This window comes from Sceloporus occidentalis, unplaced genomic scaffold, assembly GCF_023333645.1.
Source record: "Sceloporus occidentalis isolate IW3139 unplaced genomic scaffold, rSceOcc1.0.p SCAF_6, whole genome shotgun sequence".
In the NCBI taxonomy this organism is placed as follows: domain Eukaryota; kingdom Metazoa; phylum Chordata; class Lepidosauria; order Squamata; family Phrynosomatidae; genus Sceloporus; species Sceloporus occidentalis.
The window spans coordinates 137,803,888-137,824,774 of record NW_028316986.1 but is presented as its reverse complement, the minus strand read 5'-3'; the positions used below and the strand labels follow the sequence as shown (position 1 = coordinate 137,824,774).

General features: G+C 38.1%; 1 protein-coding gene across 4 annotated transcripts in view; it reads right to left on the bottom strand.

Annotated features, from left to right (window-relative positions):
* Nucleotides 1–13,263: 13,263 nt before the first annotated feature.
* Nucleotides 13,264–20,887, bottom strand: part of DLGAP2 (DLG associated protein 2) — a 546,854-nt gene continuing 539,230 nt past the window's right edge. For all 4 annotated transcript variants that reach the window (XM_089531068.1, XM_089531067.1, XM_089531069.1 and 1 more), the window contains one exon: nt 13,264–19,988. In XM_089531068.1, the coding sequence (XP_089387194.1) occupies nt 19,770–19,988 (219 nt within the window). In that variant the 3' untranslated portion in view covers nt 13,264–19,769. The remainder of the gene's footprint in view (nt 19,989–20,887) is intronic.

The following is a 20,887-nucleotide window of genomic DNA, read 5'->3' as shown; positions in this document are numbered from 1 at the left end:
GAAATACCTCTGTTCCCATTCATCAGGTTATTTTTTTTAAATATAACTTTGTTATGCTCTTGCTACAAAAAGTAACTCTTTTAGGTAACTGTCTTGCTTGGAGCTCAGTTACTTCCAAACTCTCTGGGCCCTTCCTTCTTAGGAGCAGAAGATAAGGCACAATAAGATTTCTGAGCTTCCAGCCTTTGCCAGCCATCCCAGTCTGTTTAGGAGGTGGTGGCAGTAGAGGTTCACCCCAGCCATGTAATTTTTTCACCCACACCCTGATCGTATCACTGCAGATGTAGATAAAATATAGGTGTATTGTCTTTATTTAATCTCTTTTTCCTCCTCTGTTCAGTGTTCCTGCACAGGTATATCCAGTGAGTGAGCCATACATGTTCTGACATGTGGAGAGTTAAAGGGCTTCCCATAGATGACGTTGCATGAATCTGATGCAAGGCAGTCATGGTTCATATTGAAAGGCTGTGTCATAATATTCAGAATAAGTCATAAGGTGAAAAGTTAACAAATGTACTTAGGATCTAAAGTTTCAAGCTCTGTGCCACACTGGAAACTTTTTATTATGGTATGCTGTACACTATATAGGGTGATTAAAAAATAATGGTGCAGAAGTAAAGATATTCAGTTCTGCCCTCTTCTTTTTGAATCACCTTGTATTTCAGAGGAAGGAACTGGCAAAAATAATCTGCGTATTCCTTTCCCAAGAAAACTCTACAAAATTCATGGGCCCGGGATAAGTCAACAGGTAACTTAAAGACATGTATACACATACACATGAACCTTTGTGCCAAAGTACAGCAAAAAAACTGCATTTTGTGCCAAACTATCATGTGCTTATCAAGTTTCAAATACAGTAACTTGTAGAATGTGTTTTGCTAAACAGTTTGAATATTCAACATAACAATAAAATGCTGTAATTAAAATTAAGAAACCACGGACCTGCTGTAAGTACATCAGACCCTGGTGTTAACTGAAGAATAAATTATTAAGTACCCATGAGTTTGTTTTTGTTTCTGGGATTCATGTGTATCTAGTGCTTCTTCAAGCACAATGCTAAACATGTTTACTTGGAGATAAATCCTGCTGAGTTTAATAGGGCTTCTTAAGTATAGATTGCACAGAGGTTTGCAACATAATGTGCACTTACCTGGAATAAAGAACCACTTCCCACTGCGGTTTACCTCCAAGTAAACATGCACAGGATTACAGTGATAATCTCACTATTTGTCTCACTTCACTCTCTAGTTTATATTGAAGTTGTTCAAGAGGCAACATAAAAATATATAAGTTCAAATGTACAGATTTAAATAGTTGACGCTAATGAACTAGAACTGTTTTCTTTTTTTCCACATAGCTGCACAAAATACCAATTTATGATATGTTTTCCTGTTGGAAAAACTGGCGTGATTATTAGTTATATTTTAGAAGAGTGCTTTACCAGAATTTTTGTCCTTCCCATTTTTAAAAACAGAATGGATACAATCTCACTAAACATGAACATTTTTAATTTGCATAGAATTTATCAGGAAATTAGTATGTGCATTTATATATTCCGTGACATTTGCTTTACTTCCCTGCTGAAATCTGCCAGCATGAATGCCAGCATAAAGACATATGCAGTCTCTCTGTGTCGTTCATCCTGAGTCATCTTTCAAGGTAGATTGTGCATAGAAAACTAACAATAGTGCCGGTTAGCTGTTTGGATGTGTGGGTGCTGATTCAGGACTTTATCACACCAGGCTGCTAAAATGCCACAATCGCGTTACTGTAGGAATTGCAAACATACCAGTTTGGGAACAGTCATTTTTGCTCAGCTCTTCAAAAGTGCCATGATATTGCTGATGTTACTGTTGTTTCTGGTCTAATTTTATCTTTCTTTTATGTGTAAAATTGAAATGAATATATATATATATATATATATATATATATATATATATATATATGTAAAAGTGGCATAGAGCTGCTATGGTCCCAGACATGGAAGCCAGACTGGTGATTGGGAGTTCCAAGTTTGATTCTATCACACCCATTCTAAAATCCCTTCACTGGCTACCTATTAGCTTCCGGGCACAGTATAAGGTGTTGGTTATTACCTATAAAGCCCTACATGGCCTGGGTCCAGCTTACCTGAGGGAACACCTCCTCCCATACAATCCTTCCTGCACTCTCAGATCCTCAGGGAAGAATCTACTACAGTCAGAGAGAACTAGACTGGTAACTACTTCCCAGAGGACATTTTCTGCTGCCGCTCCAAAAATCTGGAATGATCTGCCAGACGAGATCTGCCAACTAACATCTTTGGAGCCCTTTAAGAAGGCAATAAAAACGGATCTCTTCCACTGGGCCTTCCCAAATTGATCCCCTAATCTCACTCTCCACTTGCTTAAATTGTTCTCTTCAGACTGATTCGTTCTTGACTGATTTTATTGCCCATTGTTTGGGAATTGCTTTTAATGTTAATTTTAGGGGGAGGGAGGGAGTGGGAATCTGGAGTCTAGTGTACTTTTATCAGCCATTTCTGTGCCTTTGATTTTATTGTTTTCACTTTTTATATGCTGTTACCTGCCTTGATCCAACACAGGGAGAGGCGGGTTATAAATTATTATTATTATTATTATTATTATTATTATTATTATTTTCCTTTACTTTCTCTGGTAAAAAAACTGATCCTCCTACCAGTTCTAGACTGATACCCTTAGGGTTGCTGGTGCCCTCCTCTTCTCATCAGGACCTTCTCTCTGACCCACCATCTTCACAGGTGCACATCCCAGAGAAGTTAGACTTGCACCTTCTCTACTTTCTTTTTGCAAACCAGGAAAATATTCTATTCTGGCAGGCATTTGATGATTGACTATGTAAGGCCCATCATACACAATGTGTTGGCTATTGTTAGTTGTTGTGCTGATGTGTGTGTGTGTGTGTGTGTGTGTGTGTGAGAGTGCATGTTTAATGATACAATATATGTTTTAAGACAGCTTTAATTTTTTGATTGTTGAATCTTGTTTTAACTTTTTTATCTTGGGGATTTTTATTAATATGCTTATGCTTATAATATTTTATTGTAAGCTGCTTTGAGTCTCAAACTGGGAAAAGGACAGAATAGAAATTAATACTGTATATATTCAACTATAAGTCCATCTCTTGTATAAGTCAAGGGCAGGTTTTGGGGTCAAAATTAAGGATTTTGATATGACTTGTAGATAAGTCAAGGGTAAAAACAAACCAACTAAAGCAGTGATTCCCAAACTTTGGTCCTCCAGATATTTTGGACTTCAGCTCCTAGAATTCCTGATTGTTGGCCAAGCTGTCTGGGGTTTGGGAAACTGAGGTCCAAAACATCTGGAAGCCCAAAGTTTGGGAATCACTGATCCAAAGGATGAAGCAACAGTAATACTAATGGTAATACTACTTTCTTTTGGAGAGTTAGATGAACAAGCATGGCTGATGTCTCCATGTTACTTAGATAGAGTGTGGGTTCTTATCTTCCCCCCTTCTTGCAAGATTTTTCCTACAATAAATATTAAATATTGACCATTTTACTATGACAAAAAATCTCCACAATTTTGCCTTCTGGAATGTGCTTCTCCAGGGATCCCAGTGAGTCCTGTACAAAGCAGACCCATTGAAATGTCCTTATACTGAGAGAAAGGTACGATAATAAGAATAAGAATTAGGCTTATTCTGTTAAAGAAATCCTATTGATTTTGCACCATAGGAAGCTCCCTTATGAGTTGATGTTGCCCAGTAACAGCAACTTTTTCGAGCCTGACTTGGAGATCCTCATACAAGCTCGTGGTCACCCATTAAAGTATTAGCCAGAGACATTTTCACACTATGGAAGTATACCACTATGATTCCATTTGAACTGTCAGGGCTGCATCTTATGGAACCCCAGGGTTTGTCATTTGGTGAGGCACCAGAGGAGCTCTCTACCTGAAAAGTCATATGTGCCCCTCTCTAAACAGAAAATCCCATTATTCCATAGGATGGAATCATGATTCAGGTTGAGTCTCCTTATCTGGAATTCCTAAAATTGAAATATTCCAAAACATAAATGAATTTTGTGTTCAGACTTGGATCCCTTTTCTACGATTTCTCTCAATATGTACACATATGCAAATACAGGTATTCCAAAATAATAATAAAAAATCCAAGCCCCAAAACACTTCTGGTCACAAGCATTTCAAATAAGAGAGACTCACACTATAGTTCAAACTGAATCATAGTACTCTAATAGCGTAACATGAATGTGTTCAGGGTAAGATCTCAAGTCCCACCAACAAGTCTTCTCTAAGTAGGACTAGCATTGGATCATGGCCAATACATTTTTCCTTTCTCAGGTACATTTTAATGCCTAAAAATTGTACATGCCTTTGCAAAACCTAAATGACAACAAGGTGGCTTGCAACTTGACCCAAAGTTTAATAGGCATTTATAGCTGACATGTGTCTTAACATATAAAGTAGCACAGGAAGGCAGGTTGAGATGGTATTCAGCTGCTGTACTGCAATAATGGTAAATAAAATTGTCATTCTGGTGACACACAGTGGATACATGGAGTTCTCGACTTACTCTATTTTAATTTGATATACATTAGGTATGGATATTTAAAAAAACAACTGATTTGGATATCCATCTTGCCTAGTTACATAGAATAAGAAATCAGTAATTGGGAGGCAGCCATGAAAAAATATATATCCTCTAACAATTCAAAGATGAAAACCCAGGGTGCCCAGATGTCATAACGGCAAAGAAGGACAAGGTACCTTGAAATGCAGGACATTAAAGAAAAAAATAGGATGTTACAAAAAAAAAGCTAAAAACACTAATATAAATATAAATTCATTTCATATGGTTTATTCATAACTGAGACACCCGGTGTGGGAATGCTGCTGTCAACCATTCATGGCTTGGAAATATTTGAAAAAAATATAACTTCGACTAAGCAAAGCTTCATTTTGCCATTTTATATAAGTGACATCATTTTACTACTATCCATTGTATTTAATGGGACTTGAGCCTCCATGGATTTTGGTATTCAGAGGAAGTCCTGGAACCAAACCCCAGCAGATATACCAAGAGTCCCTGTATTGAACTATTGGATTTGGAAGATGATGAAGTACTGTAATTTGGAACAATCCAAATTCATGATACAGGTTGTTTAATAAAAGAAAATGGAAAGAAATCCTATTTTCTATTGTCAGAAAGGAACAGATCTATGGTCCAAAACACACTGCAAAAACAATTCAGTTTGAGACCAGTTTCACTGCCCTGGCTCAGTGCTAGGGAATCCTGGAAGTTGTAGTTTATTGTGGCACTGAAGCTCTCTGACAGAGAAGGCTGAATGTCTCACAATAAAGCTATAGCTCCCAGGATTCCCTAGCAGTGAGCCAGGGCAGTGAAAGTGGTCTGAAACTGGATTATTTCTGCAGTGCGTTGTAAGATTCTGATGTCAAAACCAACGAAGTTCATCAAAAACTGCAAAGGTTCCTGTTCCCCTGAACATGGCAGCTGGTGCTCTCATGTAGGGAAAGAAAGTGTGAGTCTGTATATCGTTGTGACTGTGGCTCAGTTTATGCCGTGGGTAAATTCCATCAAGAATGTGAAACCCTCAGGAGGTTTAATTGTTAATGTTTCAGCATCTCCCTCTCCTGGTCACATGAATCTATGACAGTTAAAGTAGTTGCCTGTTCAAGGACTTGCACTTTTATCTTAGTAGAAGGAACTGATTAATGCATACACTCCTGAGTGAATGAGGACAACGCAAATGCAAAGGAACTGAGTTTTTGCACGCCTCTGTGTCATTTTAGTAAGGGCAATCACCAATTAGTAATGCAATCACTAATGCATTTTAGTAATGCAATCACCAATTTCCACTTAGAAATACTGCAAAAACAAAACAAAACAAGCCCGTCATTCTGGACAATCTGTGCCAGTTTACAGCATCTTCTCCTTGCAAGTCTTGAAGTGGACTATTATTGTTGCTGAGTGTTTCCGCTGCCAGAGATAACCCTCAAGGCTACCCACTTGTTTTTACAAAGAATATGCAAGTTACACAATGAAAACCACAGCACTTTCACTTCCCTTTGTGGTTGCCTAAGCAGCCTTGTTTTGAAGGGTGGGGGGATAAAATAAGGAAGAGAGCTGATTTGATTTGAGCAGGCCTTCTCAGTTCATATTTATTGTCATGCACTTATGTTAAATGCTGTATATACTCATGTATAAGTATAGAAATGTAGGTCAAAAAAGTGATCCAAAAATGAGTTGATTTATCCATAGGTCAATGTGAGTACTTAACTCTTATTTTAAAAAGAACCATCCCCTGGTGAAAGGCAAGAATATAATCTGTACTGGAAGCACTGGCCCTCTCTACTCTCTCATTCATCCAGCCTTTAGTATGGCATAAACAGTTATGCCTGCTGGAATTTTGTATGTTCTTTGGTATTGTTTCCCTTTGCTTCATCCTTTACATCATTTCTTAGATGCCTCTAAGGTTTACCCTTGGCTTATCCATGGGTCATATCATAATCCATAATTTTAGTCCCAAAACCTGCCTTTGACTTATACATGAGGTTGACTTATAGTTGAGTATATACGGTAAATGACATTTTACTACTTCTTTAGGTTTTTCAAATGTAAGAAATGCCAGCATGCAGAATCTTTTTGGGTGAAGGCTATGAGTCACTGCCTTGGGTCCCTATATTGGGAGAAAGGAGGGATATAAGATAATAATAATAATAATAATAATAATAATAATAATAATAATTATAATAATGCTGCAATCCTATGTGATTTACCACTTATGAACTGACATGGATAGCTCTCCTTGGCAAATGACCTCTTTTTATGCCTTTGCTGCACTGTTCTTGCACACATTTTAAACCATAGTTGATATAGGTTATCATACCTTTTCCAACACAGTCAAGGCAACTAGTTTGAACCATGCTGGCTGATGAACTGAACTGTGCTCCCATTTGGGATATGAGCACCAGTCTGGCCGAGCAGGGATTTGCTGATCAGCTTCTGGAGGCTTGTGAGTCAGATTACAAGTGGCTAGCCTGACAAAAATCCCACTGAGGGATGCATCTACACTGTAGAAATAATGCAGTTTGACACCACCTTAAGGGCTGTAGCTCCATCCTATGGAATCCTGGGGTTTCGAGTTTTACAAGGTCTTTAGCTTTCTATGCCAAAGAGTGCTGGCACCTCACAAAACCACAAATGCCAAGATTCTTAAGGATGGAGCCATGGCACTTAAAGTGGTGTCAAACTGCATTATGTCTACAATGTAGATGCACACTGGGTCAACTGTTCAGTGAGGGGGAAGGAGGGAGGCTCTGCCTTGTTGTTGCCTTTCTAACCATAGTTATGGCTGATGGGTGAAGCAGGAAGGATGAGATCTTCATCCAGCTTGAAACATGTACATACATGTATACACACAGACACATAAAGCCTATACTAGATTGCTGTACAACAAGGCTTCTGCACTATGGCTGAACTTCTTGTTTTTCTGCTCAGTCTCAGCATACAGTAGTTTGGTTGCAGTTTTAATTTCTTTTCCTTTTTCTAAGGTGAATTAGGAAGTTATTTTAAAGCCCTATCTAAAAATTTGAACCAGCTACAAATGAAATTAAAAACAAAATCAAGAAAACAACAACAACAACACATTGCTTTAAAATGATGGCAGGGCTTGCTTATTTGACTCAGCAAATACCAAAGGGATGTAAATCTTTTATTGTTTAATCCTTCTGTGTGAGGACAAATAGTTACAATAGTTTTCTCCCTGCTGCAGGAAAAAATAAATATACCTGCACAATATTCTTCCCATATTTGAGTGTCCACAAATATTGCATAGGAATTATTTTGCATAGAAAAAGATGCCATTTTTTGCATGTTTTCTACATGGAAAAACAATTACCTGTTCAAAAAATATATATGCAAAAATGTATTTTTCAATGCAGAATAATTCCTTTGTAACACTTCAGGATATTTCTTTTCCTTTGGTCCTTAAGCACTGCAAATTTACCTTTTGCAATCCCTTCACGTATGCTGTTCACATCAAGGAGTGTTAATCAAGTTTCTTTGCTTTCCCAGACTTAGGAGACTTAACATGATGTTCTGAAATGAGCAAGTGATTATTATTTTTTTGTAAATGACATTTGCATTGAACAGAATATTTACAAAAAGACTGTGGTGCTTAAGATGAGCATCTAATAGGATGTTAATTTGTTTATACTCTACCAACTAATTACACATTATCTTGTGTGTATCAATTTGCTCTGAAGAGATTGTTCTCTCTGCTAATGAAGTACAGTGCAGATAAGATCTTAGATTACTATGAGGATATTAAGGAAATAAAATGGAATAAGGAATATTAAGAAAATAAAATGGTATCTTATAAGTTATTCCCCCCCCCCCCTCTGTACGCCCAGGCATTTGATGGTATGCAATTGTCCTTATTTTAGATATCAGATTAAAGACTACAGTTTGTTCTGGCGAGGGGGGGGGGAGATGTTGTTTGTATTGTTTTAACTTTTGCATATTTTATCTGTACGATGAGTAGGGTCTTTTTCAACAACAATAGTAATGTCATAACTAAACTGGTTTTACTCATGGTCAGATTTTTAAAACATATCCTTTGACAGTGGACACAGAATCATGGAAGTGAAATATGATTTGTGCGGTTGATATTCACTTGGGATACGTGGTGCAACTTTTCTTCCTGCACCAAAGCTCTTCAGGTTCAAATGGATATAAGGAAAGCATGAGTGAAGCGGTTAGAAAGATGGCTCATGGTGTTTCATTTGTCTCCAGTAAACATGAATTGCAGGTTTGACAGAGTTTCAAAACCTTGTAAACCTATTTTTAACCGATTGCACCAAAGATGACAGTGGCACACAAAAAAAGAAGAAAAAAAACCTGTATAAAATGGACCAGAAGTGTTTTGGATCTTGGACTGCCTACATATATGTATGTAATCTCATACATATATTAGACTTGGATGGGACCCAAGTCTAAGCATAAAATTTATGTCTCATGTACACCTTATACACATAGTCTGAAGGTAATTTCATATAATATTTTAAAGTAATTTTGTGCATGAAGCAAAGTTTACATACATTGAATCAAGGTGTCACTACCTCAGCCATCAATGAACAAAGTTTTAGTTTTTGGAATAGTTTGGATTTTGAAATTCTGGATAAGGGGACGCTGGATGCATCTGAACTGCAGAAATAATGCAGTTTGACACTACTTTTAACTGCCATGGCTCTATCCTACAGAATTCTGGGATTGATAGTTTTGTGAGGGACTAGCACCCTTTGGCAGTGAAGGCTAAAGACCCTGTAAAACTCCAAATCCCAGGATTCGAAAGGATGAAGCTATAGCATTTAACGTAGTGTCAGACTGCATCATTTCTTCAGTGTAGATACACTCTCAACATGCAGCTCCATTGAAACAATAGAATATTCCATAGTATAAAAAGAAAAACCTGTATCTGCATAGACTTCTTATGCATTTATGTAAGGAACTGTCCTCATTTACATTCTGGAGCCATTAAAGTAGGGCTTGTGTGCCACGTTATACATTTCCTATATACGTGGAACGTTACTTCCGATTCTTGAGTTGGCAAAGTAACCACTTTGTTGTTGTTGTTGTCGTTAATCACTGTGCATTCCCCACTGGATCAAGGCTGTGTTAATAAAAAGTGAAGACAGTTTTCTCAAAAAATTTAATCGCAGAATTATTTACAGAAGATGATCATAAACAATACAGGAACCAATTGAAAGAGGCAGCTTCATAAAAGAGCCGTGGGAATGGGAAGGGGGAGAGATAGTGAAGCACATTTTCTTGTTCTCCTTACAATTAGCTGAAGGCAAATAGAGGATAATGGGGAGAAAAGAAAAAACTCAAGAATCAAACAATTGGCAAAGATGTTCCAAATAAACAAACTAACATTTTTTTTTGGTAAATCAGATATTACTGAGAAGCAAGAAATTATTGTAGCAATGAAACATTATACTGTACATTCAATTTAGGTATCCAGCATGCTACTAAACAGAACTTCTCAAAAGAACCATAAAAGCATGAGAAAGAGAATTACATAAAATAGTTTAAATCTAGTGAAGTGTAGATTTACAGATGGCAAATATTTGGCACTCAGTTCATCCTTATTGTTGATTATGATTTCATGTGTGTGTGCACGCATGCGTGCGCGCACTTATTTATTATACATGCGCACACACATGCACGCACACCCACACACCCACACTTTAATGATAAACTAAAGAGCTAATTTCCTATTTCTAACATTCCTTGAAATTCTATAGGAGGCATTTTATTTAGTCCTTAGGCCGTACTTGAATATTTTGGCACATCACATATTAAGTGAATCTATGAGTTTATTTCTGTACAGAAGAAGCTGCACAGTAAAAGAGGCTTTTCATTTTTACAGGAAAGAACAATTTTGGAGCAGTATTATTTGCACTCTTTAAAAAGGATTCTCTCTTTCTTTAATCCACTCCCCACCCCAAATATATGAACTGGAAGGAATGGTGAATATATGCTGAGCCCTTAAAAAGTGAAATGGAGAACAAATATTAAATCTCGGAGGTAAATCAATGCACAAATATGAATCCACATCCTAAATGTGACATAAAGACTGGTGTGAACGAACAAGACCAGATGAGCATGGCATACTAGGAAACTTATAACTACTGGTAATCGGTTATGCATTTAGTTGGTGTTAACACAAAAGATTGAGTTCATTATGACGATTTTGTAAAATAGTTAACCCAGTAGCTACAACACTATTAAAATAGGCATTTTAAGACTTGAAACCTAACAAAACCCAACAAAATTCTGTACTGATGACAGTATATTTGGAAGAAGAGAATAGCTACTACAGATGATATGCCCTGATATCCAAATATGAGTTGGGTGGCTTTGATTATGTTGTATCAGGTGGTGTACCCTTTCAATAATGTGAGGCCTTTCAGCAATTACGCTGGGTTAAGTAGAATTAAGGCTGAATATTTATCGATGCCAACAGGAAATGTGGCAAGCAGGCATCTTCTATAGCTGCCAATTGAAAAGGAGAAACATCCTCAACAATTTGTCTTAAATCTCCACTAAATGATTCACAAGCAGCGACAGGCTGGAATGGAGAGGAAGAATAGGAAGCAACAATTAGTCTTGCTGTTTTTGTGGATATAACACCTCTGCTAATTATAATTAATTACTTCTCAATTAGTCGGTCCATCTCTTGAGATTTATATTACATCTTATCTAACATTACAAATATTATAAACAAGAATTCTTTACCTCAGGGCCAGGAAAATGTCAGAAACTAATAGGCTGCATCTGCACTGCAGAAATAATCCAGTTTCACACTATGTTAACTGCCATGCCTCAGTGCTTTGAAATTATGAGAGTTGTAGTTTCATGAGATATTTAGCCTATTCTGTCAGAGAGTTCTGGTGCCAAAACAAACTACAAATCTCAGAATTCTATAGTACTGAGCCATGGCAGTTACAGTAATGCTGAACTGGATTATTTCTGCAGTGCCGATGAGTTGCCTAGGCCAAAATGGGAGATTGGTAAGTGGAAACAAGCTTCCTCACATCATTTCCTTGTGGAGTCCTTGGTTAGAATCAGCCTTATTTTTCTGTGTTGACCTCTCTTGCTCTGGAGGCTCTTAAGGACAAGGGTAGTACAGATTTCTCAAGCCATAGAGGAATGTACGCAATAAACACAAAAAGGAAAGCAAATCTATAGTGCCTATTAAAATGGATGCAGAGATTAGAAAAAGGATAAAGAGGATTGTGTTCAACAGAACACTAGAGAAAGGTATAAGAGGGGGCACTGCTCCTATGGAGTGGTTGTGCATGCCACTAGCAGTTGTGCAAATGCTAGGAGAATATCTGAAGAAAACGTACATGAAAGATCTAATAACCCATGATAGCATTTGGGCAAAATGTTGCACAACCAGACATGAAGTATTGGCTTTTGCTTGAGATGGGTATTCTCTAAGTGATGGAAGCATTAAGCTAGAAGAATGAAACTACTGAACACAACCCAGAGATAAATAAGATGTAAAAGGGACTAGAAAGAAAGCACAATGAAGTTTATCACATTAGGGAGATACCGAAGAAAAACGGGATTTAAACTAGATATAAATAAATAAATAAAAACCCACAAATGCCCAAAGTTTATCAGACAACATTGCTGTTAAAGTGAAATAACACAAAGTTAAACTGAATGTAAAGCAGAGAAAAAGGCAGCTTTTTACTTTTGGAACTTCTTGAAAGTAAAAAGCTGCCAGTTTTCTCCACTTTACGTTCGGTTTAACTTCGCGTTATTTCACTTTGGGGGTCATTTAGTGTGATAAACTTCCCGCATTTGCAAGTTTTCTTCAAATCTAAATCTCTTTTAAATCCTGTTTTTCTTCGGGATCTCCCTAGTATGATAAACTCCCATGTCTCCTCTGTTACCCAAACCAAGCATCTCCATAGTGTCATAAAGAGGACAGGGACAGAGGTGGAAAATAACCATCCTGTGCCTGGGGTTGCAATTTGCTAGCAATAGTATCAGTGACTTACAGAGGAAATACAAGGGAAGACAATGCATCCAAGTCTCTCTTACTCTCCAAACCAAATCAGCATCTGACTGGGTCTATGAGTGGTGTAGGAGAATACATCCTAAGGAACTATCTCTATGAGTATGTTCCTCTTTTTTCTAGGAGAACATTCATGATAATGATCTTGATGTTGTAAATGCATGTCCCTAGCTAGATCAGAATAAGACCAAACAATGGAGGGGGGACTAGAAAAAGAGATATAAGAATGGTAAAAGGGATGCAGGCACTTTGAACTCAGTCCAACTATATGCAGCTACACCTGAACACCATCAAAAGCAATGGATTTCAGGTGCCCATTTGACCACCGACACTATTTTCAGCAGATTGCAACTAACACTAAGCTGCAGTAAATGGAGTCAAAACTTTGGTCCCTCTAGCCATTCTCGCCAACACCAGCAAGCCAAAGAGGCTTCCCAATTCCCTGAAGGCTAAAAGTGAAATAGAACTTTCTCTTTTTACTCCATAATGCAAAACTCAACTAAATATTAAGAGATAGTCTACTGAACACTGAACGAATATATCCAGTGGCCAAAGATGATGAATTCCATGACAATTCCTTTAAAAAAAAATTGGGGAGGTTCCAAAGGATGAACTTTTCCTTTTGGACAACTCTTCTAGGAAATGGGAGGGGGGGGGGAGGAACAGCAAGGAAGATGATGACATAGTATTTTCCTGGCTGTTATTAAATGAGAGGCCATGGCCTCTGAGAGATGCAATTCTTCTTCCAATATTGCTCACTGAGCATTAATGCGGCAAGGTCAGCAGCTGCATGAGCCAAAGTCCTACCTGTGGCTTCCAGATATTTGCTCTAAGAGTGAGGTAAGACTGAGAGTGAAGTGGAAAATGCATTTCTCTGTGCTTCAGCAATGTTGCAGGAGGCCATCTTTCCCACTTTCCAGTCTCCAGCATGCTCCTGCTCCAACAATTGAGATTGGCTTCTACATACTTTTAAGAAAGACTCAGAGCAAGGGGGAGTTAAAAAAAAGGGGGGGGGGTTCTCTTTCACCATCCCAAAACATTCCTGATCTGCAGATCGAAGTAGCCCTGCAAGGCACCTGTGTCTTATTCTGGATGGAGGCTTATGAAGCACTGCTCTCAGGAACAAGGAGTCACTGCAACATTTTTTGCAGGGCATCCTACAACATGAAAGACTTGGGTTGGACTGAAGGGTGCCCCCTTTGCTGTTTTGGCATGTTGTGTGTGTTGTGGGAGAGAGAAAGAAATAACACCAAAGATGTAGGGATAAGTGAATATCTCAATAGGGTTGCGCAGAGGACCAGATGGCCATTAAACCACAATTTAGACATTAAAACAACAACAGCAACAACAACCCACAACTTTGAAGCAGTAGTAAGGTAGGGCAGCTTGTGATCCAAGCCAAGTACCTCTCCAGCTCTGACCAGAGACTTCTACTACAGACAATACTACAACCTCTTGGCCACATTTTTGTGCTAGAATTGCCAGTTAGAATGAGCCTATATTGGGAAATACGGTTTGAGAACTTCATAACAGCCTCGCTGCAGCTACGAATGGGGGTGAGAGCTTTGTTGTTATTGTTGTTTCATTAAGAAGAGGGGAAATGAACTTTGGTCATCTTCTCAAAACCAAAGTCAGCCTCCCCCCTTTGAAAATTGCTTAGAAATTTGCCTGTCCTACTCTTAGCAGACTTCTGTGGAGGATAAATAGTTCTTTGAAAAACATGTGTATGTAGCAGCTCAGTACCAGTTTGAAGAGATTTTGGGGTTGTTTTTTTGGAATGGGGCTTTCTGGGCATCCTATCTTGGCTGGTACGTAAGGTCAGGCCTCTGGGTTATTGGCTTCTTTTGCCACTTTAAGGGCATACAGGGAGCCAGTGTGGTGTACTGGTTTGAGTGCCAGATTAGGACTCTGGAGACCAGGGTTCAATTCCCAGCCCAGTCATGAAACCCATGGGTAACCTTGGGCAAATCACATGTTCTCAGCCTCAGTGGATGGCAATGGCAAAAGCAAACCTTCTCTGAACAAATATTGCCAAGAAAACCCCATGATCATTTCACCTTAGGCTCACCATAAATCAGGAATGACCTGAAGGCACACAACAACAATCTATATATACAGCAAATTAGAATAATAACAAAAACGCAATCTCCACAGTTCAAAATTCTTTCTCCAGCTCCTTTCCATTAATGTGTGTGCCTTCAAGTTGCCTGTTGACTTATGGCAACTACATGCATTTCATAAGGGCTCCTTAGGCAGGGAATACTCAGAGGTGGGTTTGTCAGCCCCTTCCTCTGAAATAGAGCCTACAGCTCCTGGAATTCATTGGCAGCCTCCCATCCAAGTAATAACTAGGGCTGACCTTGCTTAGCTTCCAAGATCAGATGGGATTTGGTGCTTTTAGAGCATTTAGGCTTCTCTGTGAATACCCAAATTATTTCTCTTATATTCTTTTGGGCAGCGCTGAAATTGATATGATAGGCAATTTGCTTTTGGTGAAACTAAAACAAAATATCCTTTAAACCATGTCTATGTGTATTTATACAAGGCCATTCTGATTAACCACATAGCAAACCATACACCCACATGGACACAAACATTTTAATGACAGTCATTTTGATAATGTAGTTGGAAGGCTGGAGTGTCAAGTAATAAATAAAATCAATAAATGTGACATAAAATGGAATCTTGATGATACAAAACACAGCCCTGGGCATTGGAAAGAGGTCAAGAATATTTTTCACTTTTATTTAGGGTATGCTCCATGTAGTCCAATCTTTCATATGCTTGTTCAGCAGTCAGCTTTATTGTATTTAGGATACTGATTCACAGGTAAGCCTGCACTGGAATGCTACTTAGTAAGTCTCACTATATTCAATGGGACTCAACACTTAGCCTGTGTCCTTAGGACTGGGCAACAATCTTAGACACTTGGGAGTAAATCCCACTGGGCACAATGAGGTTTACGTCTGAGTAAATATACAAAGGATTCTACTGTTGGCTTTCATTATACTTGTATTTTGCAGTGTATATAAGTCTCGCTGAACTTATTTGGATATGTTTTTGAATAGGCACGTATAAGATTCGGCTATTAACCTGGGTGTCTAATATAATTTTCTAGATTTTAATTTCAGAAATGGTAATTGTGTCATATCTTGAAAAGGGAATATAAATATGTTTAATTGGAAACTGTACATTTTCAGCACTATTGCAGTATATAGCTGTATCTCTCCCCTCCCTTTTAATTATATAAAGGACTTTAAATCTGAAGCATATGAAGTAATACTCTCTATATAATCTTTAGCACTCATTCTAGACTGAAGCCAACTTATTTGCAACACAAATATTATAAACATTAATTTTAAGCCCACCCTGTCCTCTAAAATTTAAATGAATAATAATAAGAAGCTAGGCTTATTATCTACCATTATTGATTTAATCTTTCCTGTACAAAAGAAATTGAATATATTGCACTTAAAAACTTGACTTGTGAACAGTTAACCTTTTATCAGTTAGCAGAAGGCATCTGGTTTACATTTTAACATTTTTTCTTTGGAACAAAAGTGGAACCAAGGAGGTGACCTACAGAGGAAAAGGTTTATGTTCAATATATTATCATCATTGCATGGATAACATGCAGTTTAGGGTTCAGCTGATACAGAATGGCTGAATCTGCGAGAGGCCAAGATCCAACAGTTATGCTGGTGGGGCATAAAGTTGGGCTTCCACATTCCTTGACTGAGCTGTCACTGTTTGGGACTATATATGTGATATGTGTTTTTTGCTGGTGGTCTGGGAGGCTGAGAATTCTCCCTTTTTCTTAGCCACACAACTGCAGCTGGATGGTGCTAGGGCCCCTCCCTGTCCTCTTGGCCACCAATTGACCATGGAAATGGAACTCATGCCATCAAGTTGCCTTGTGCTGGGGGGGAAGTGCACTAGGAGATGATAGACGTCTCCCCATGTAACATCCATCAAAGTACATACTCAAAGACTCCACTGGTGTATTTCACCCGTTGGATCCTGGCCAGAGCATTTTTAAAATGCATTGAAATAAAGCTCATGGGTTGTTTCAGATCAAGTTTTTTGTTTGCACTGGAATCTAGTTTTCCTTTGATGACCCTGCTTAATTCGGAGATGGGCAACACATGGATCACAGCAGACCATTAATGTGATTCTTAGTTATCCCCCCCCCCTCAAACCCCATGCCACTGAAATTTGGAGGCATGCTGGTCTAAGGCTTAAAGAGTAGAGATTGGGCCAAACTAATTGCATGTGATCTTACATGTACACATTTAAAGAGAAAACACCCTTCCATGTTTGTTGGAGTTGTAGGTGTCAATGTGTGCTTTTCCCAGAAAAATGCCTGGCCAGTTATGGTAATGTTGCAAGTGACAGACATAGAATGCTTAATGCAGAAGCACCTTACCCTGATCATAGCTCCAGCAAAAGTGGTTTAAAATTCAATGGGATTTATATGCAAATAATATTTAATGCATTAGACTTTTTGTTTCATCAGCATAGAACTTTTTGTCTCTCTCTCTCTGTAGTTTCCACACTGAAGTACACAGTGGGAAATCAAATGAGATTACCTTATTACCATCAGTCCCTGATCTACACAGGATTACACAAAGAAGAAAAGCACATACGATTTGGCAATACCCGTTAAAAAATGAGATAAAAACATAGCAGCAGCCATAATTGTGATGTGTTGGGAAGAGAAGAACGACAGAAATATATATATTTCAGATTTGCTGTCTTTAGGAAATGCATACCTTATAACTACTTTCATGTGGTTACTTCTAATTAGCAGCTCCATTTGAAAACAAACAAACAAACACAACCCACCCATCTTTAAAGTTGGTTATACCTGCAAATATTCTTGCATTTAAAACAGAGCAATAAGCAGCATTGTACACTACCCAGGAATCCATTCTTTCCAGGTACAGAAATTCTTTGAACACTCTGGGAAAGGGAATATCCTAATTGATACAGAACAATAATTAAAGAGTATCATCATTATCCTTGTCAAAGTCATCACCATTTTTTTTTTTGCATTTTTTAAAATGATATACATTCCTCTTGTTTTTTTGTTTTGTTTTTTTGCTTCCAAATGCAGTTTAAGGCTATTTGGTAAAATCTACATAAGAGATCTGGCTCCATTTACAATGTTCCCTCCTTTCTCAAACATTCAATTCTAAAGGTTCATATCTTGAAGCTAAACATGCTTATATCAGCTTTGCCCTAAAACAGAATGCATGCTTAACAAAATACACAGGAGGAAAGGGTGGGGGAGATGTGAAAACCCAACATCAGACCTGCTTATCCTCCTTTAACATTTCACATTTTCAGTCAGATGACAGGTTGATGGGCTTGTTGCAAAGTACATACTTAAAGTGCTCATCGAGGTGAAGAACCAAAGTGCTGTAGTATTGTTTAAGTAACTGTTCTATGCCTATGGCTAAATACATATTTTTCAAATAAGACTGATAAAATATTTTTCCCTCATGGATTTCAGTTTTGATATTTTGTGTTATTCAGAATCTTGATTTCAGTTTTTGTGGGACAATGCTCTTTGTGTCTTAATGTGAAGACTTTTTTCTTTCTTTCTAGAGCAGTAACATCAACTGGGACTGTAACTTTGAGAAGGTAGATACACTAGAATAATGCTATTTTTATAAATGTCCTTCCCAAGTGTATTACTTCTAGCTTTTGTCTTGGTGCAAATCAAGTGCTTAGAAATTGAGTATTTTTACATTCCACAGTTAGAAGTCACACACACCCTTTGAAATCACACTCTTTCAAATCTGAACAATCAAGAGACTTTTCCATGTCTTTTAAATTAATATTGCATAGGACAGAGGGGAAAAAAAGAATTCTGGAGGGGAAAAAATTACAAATGTAAACCACAGTTCACCTTTTAACCTTAAGATTACCATTTAAACTGAGATATACTTACCACTCACATTCATATTTCTTAAACCAATTACAATGTCACAACTGGTATTTTAAACAAGCAAAGGTGTTTTTTGTGTGTTTTGTTTTAAAGGATACCCTGGAAACTCAACTGATTTAGCATTTGAAACTTCAAATATTACATGTAGCATCACTTTTGAAATTTAACCAAAAATATGTTTGTAAACAAAATAACCACAACATAAAATAACTGTTTAAAATGTAATGAATGTTCCAAAAGAGCAGATAGAACTTTTCATATCTTGCTACAGAAGGTCAAAATTCTTAAGGCTTCCCCCTTCCCCCCCTCTTTTCACTCAACTCATTTTGCACTTTTCCATCAGACATCCGGATGCTTGTTCATACCATCTCTTCACTCCAGGCTGGACTTTCTCGGTCATGAAAAGACTTCCATGCTTTTTGTTTGCTTGTGCCTGATGAATTTTGGAGTTTAATGGCTGGATGTCCCTGTTCATCTCCAAAACTGCAATTCGGCATGAGATGATAGGCCTAGTGTTATTTTGGATTAACAAAGATGAGTGGTACGGCAGAGCACATAGGCAGAAACTTTATATCGGTACAAGGCAAGGAAAATATGGTCCAGGAAAAAGAGACAGAGGGAGAAGATGGGGCAGAAGAAGAGGAGAGGGAGAGAAATGGGTCCTTTCTTTCTTGCACTTTACATTTGTAGCACCTTCTACTTGGATTAGCTAATGCCTCTGGTGAATGGTAAGATGCACCCATTTGAAAGTTTTGTTATTCTTATCCCTAGATATCACATCATTTATAAAAATATAAATAACAAAAAAAGTAAGCTGGGTTCCATCTCAGGAGGTGTTTCTTGTTGTCCTCTGAGAACACATTGGATAAGTAAGGTCTCAACAAGCCCTATCCAGTGGAGCTGATTGTTTAGTCTGATCATAAATATAAAAGAAAAAAAAACATAAAGAGAGAGAGAGAACAGAACAGTTGTTCTTGCGAATGGGCACAGCAAATTCTGGGGGACTCAGAAAGCATTCCACTGTGCAAATGGCACAAAGGACACAATACCAAGGGCCACTGAGTGGCAGTAGGGAGGGTGTGTGTATGTGTGTGACAAAAATGAGCAAGGAGGAGACAAACTGTACAAGCATTTTGCTTTTGCTTTATGACTGTTTGTTTAAAAAAAAGATGAAGAAAGTATGCAGCATTCTGGTCTTTAAAGCCTTGTTTGGGCTTCTGGGATGTATATCTCAATGCTGTCTGCACGTTCTGTGGCTGAATTTTGTCGAAAAGAGGCTGCTCTTTTAGCAGCCATTAGCCTCCTTCGAGCTTCTTGACGCTGTCTGTCAGGCAGGTCTAGAGACTTCTCTCGTGTAATAGGGAATTTTCCTTTTGGGGGCTTCTTTGGTACAGGTGGAGGAACCTTTCTTTCTTCCTGTAATTTTTTAAAAATAAAATAACAATAAAGAAAACATATTAAAGAGACAGAAGGAGACAAAGTGCTACTGTAAGAAGTCAATTGAGACAATTAGCAGTTCTCTTCTCAGATCTCAGAAGTAAATATAAGGGTTACACCAGTTATTAAAGCTTTTGGGAATCCCTGATTCAACACACAAACCTCTGCTGAAGCACTCTAAACAACACACCAGGTCAATCTGAATTTAATTCTGTTGGAAGTAGAGTGACCCACACATATTTGCTACACTCTGGGTACATTGAGCCCTATCTGCTGGGGTTTGGTTCCAGGATTCCCCATGGATACCAAACTCCATGGATGCTTAAGCCCCATTAATACACTGGCATGGTAAAATGATATCCCTTACATAAAATGATATCCTTTACATAAAATTGATTTTTTAAAAAATACTTTCAAGCAGTGGATGCTTGAATCCGTGGATACCTTATTAATATCTTATTAATGCCCCTCACTCTAGGGTTCTCCCATTCAAAGCAAAATGCACCCAAGCTCTTATATTAAATGGCAAAATCAAAGTTTGCTTATTGGAGTGTGTGTGTGTGTGTGTGTGTGTGTGCGCGCGTGTTCAATCCATGGATGGTTGAATCTGTGGATAAAAAAGATCAGTGCATACAGAGGGCTGACCGTACTTTTAAACAACAACCAGTCAAAAGGTATTGTGTGCTGATTCTCTCTTTCTCCTCTTTAATGTAAGCAAAATGGTAGAAGAAACAATGGCCTGTTACAGACAGCCAAAATAAAGCTGCTTTGAGTCACAGTGGAGGTATGGTGTTTCAATGATGCATGCGTCCTAAGAGTCCAGAAGTCGCACCAAAGCCATGCTCCAGCCCTAAGGACTGGACCGTGGCTTTGGTATG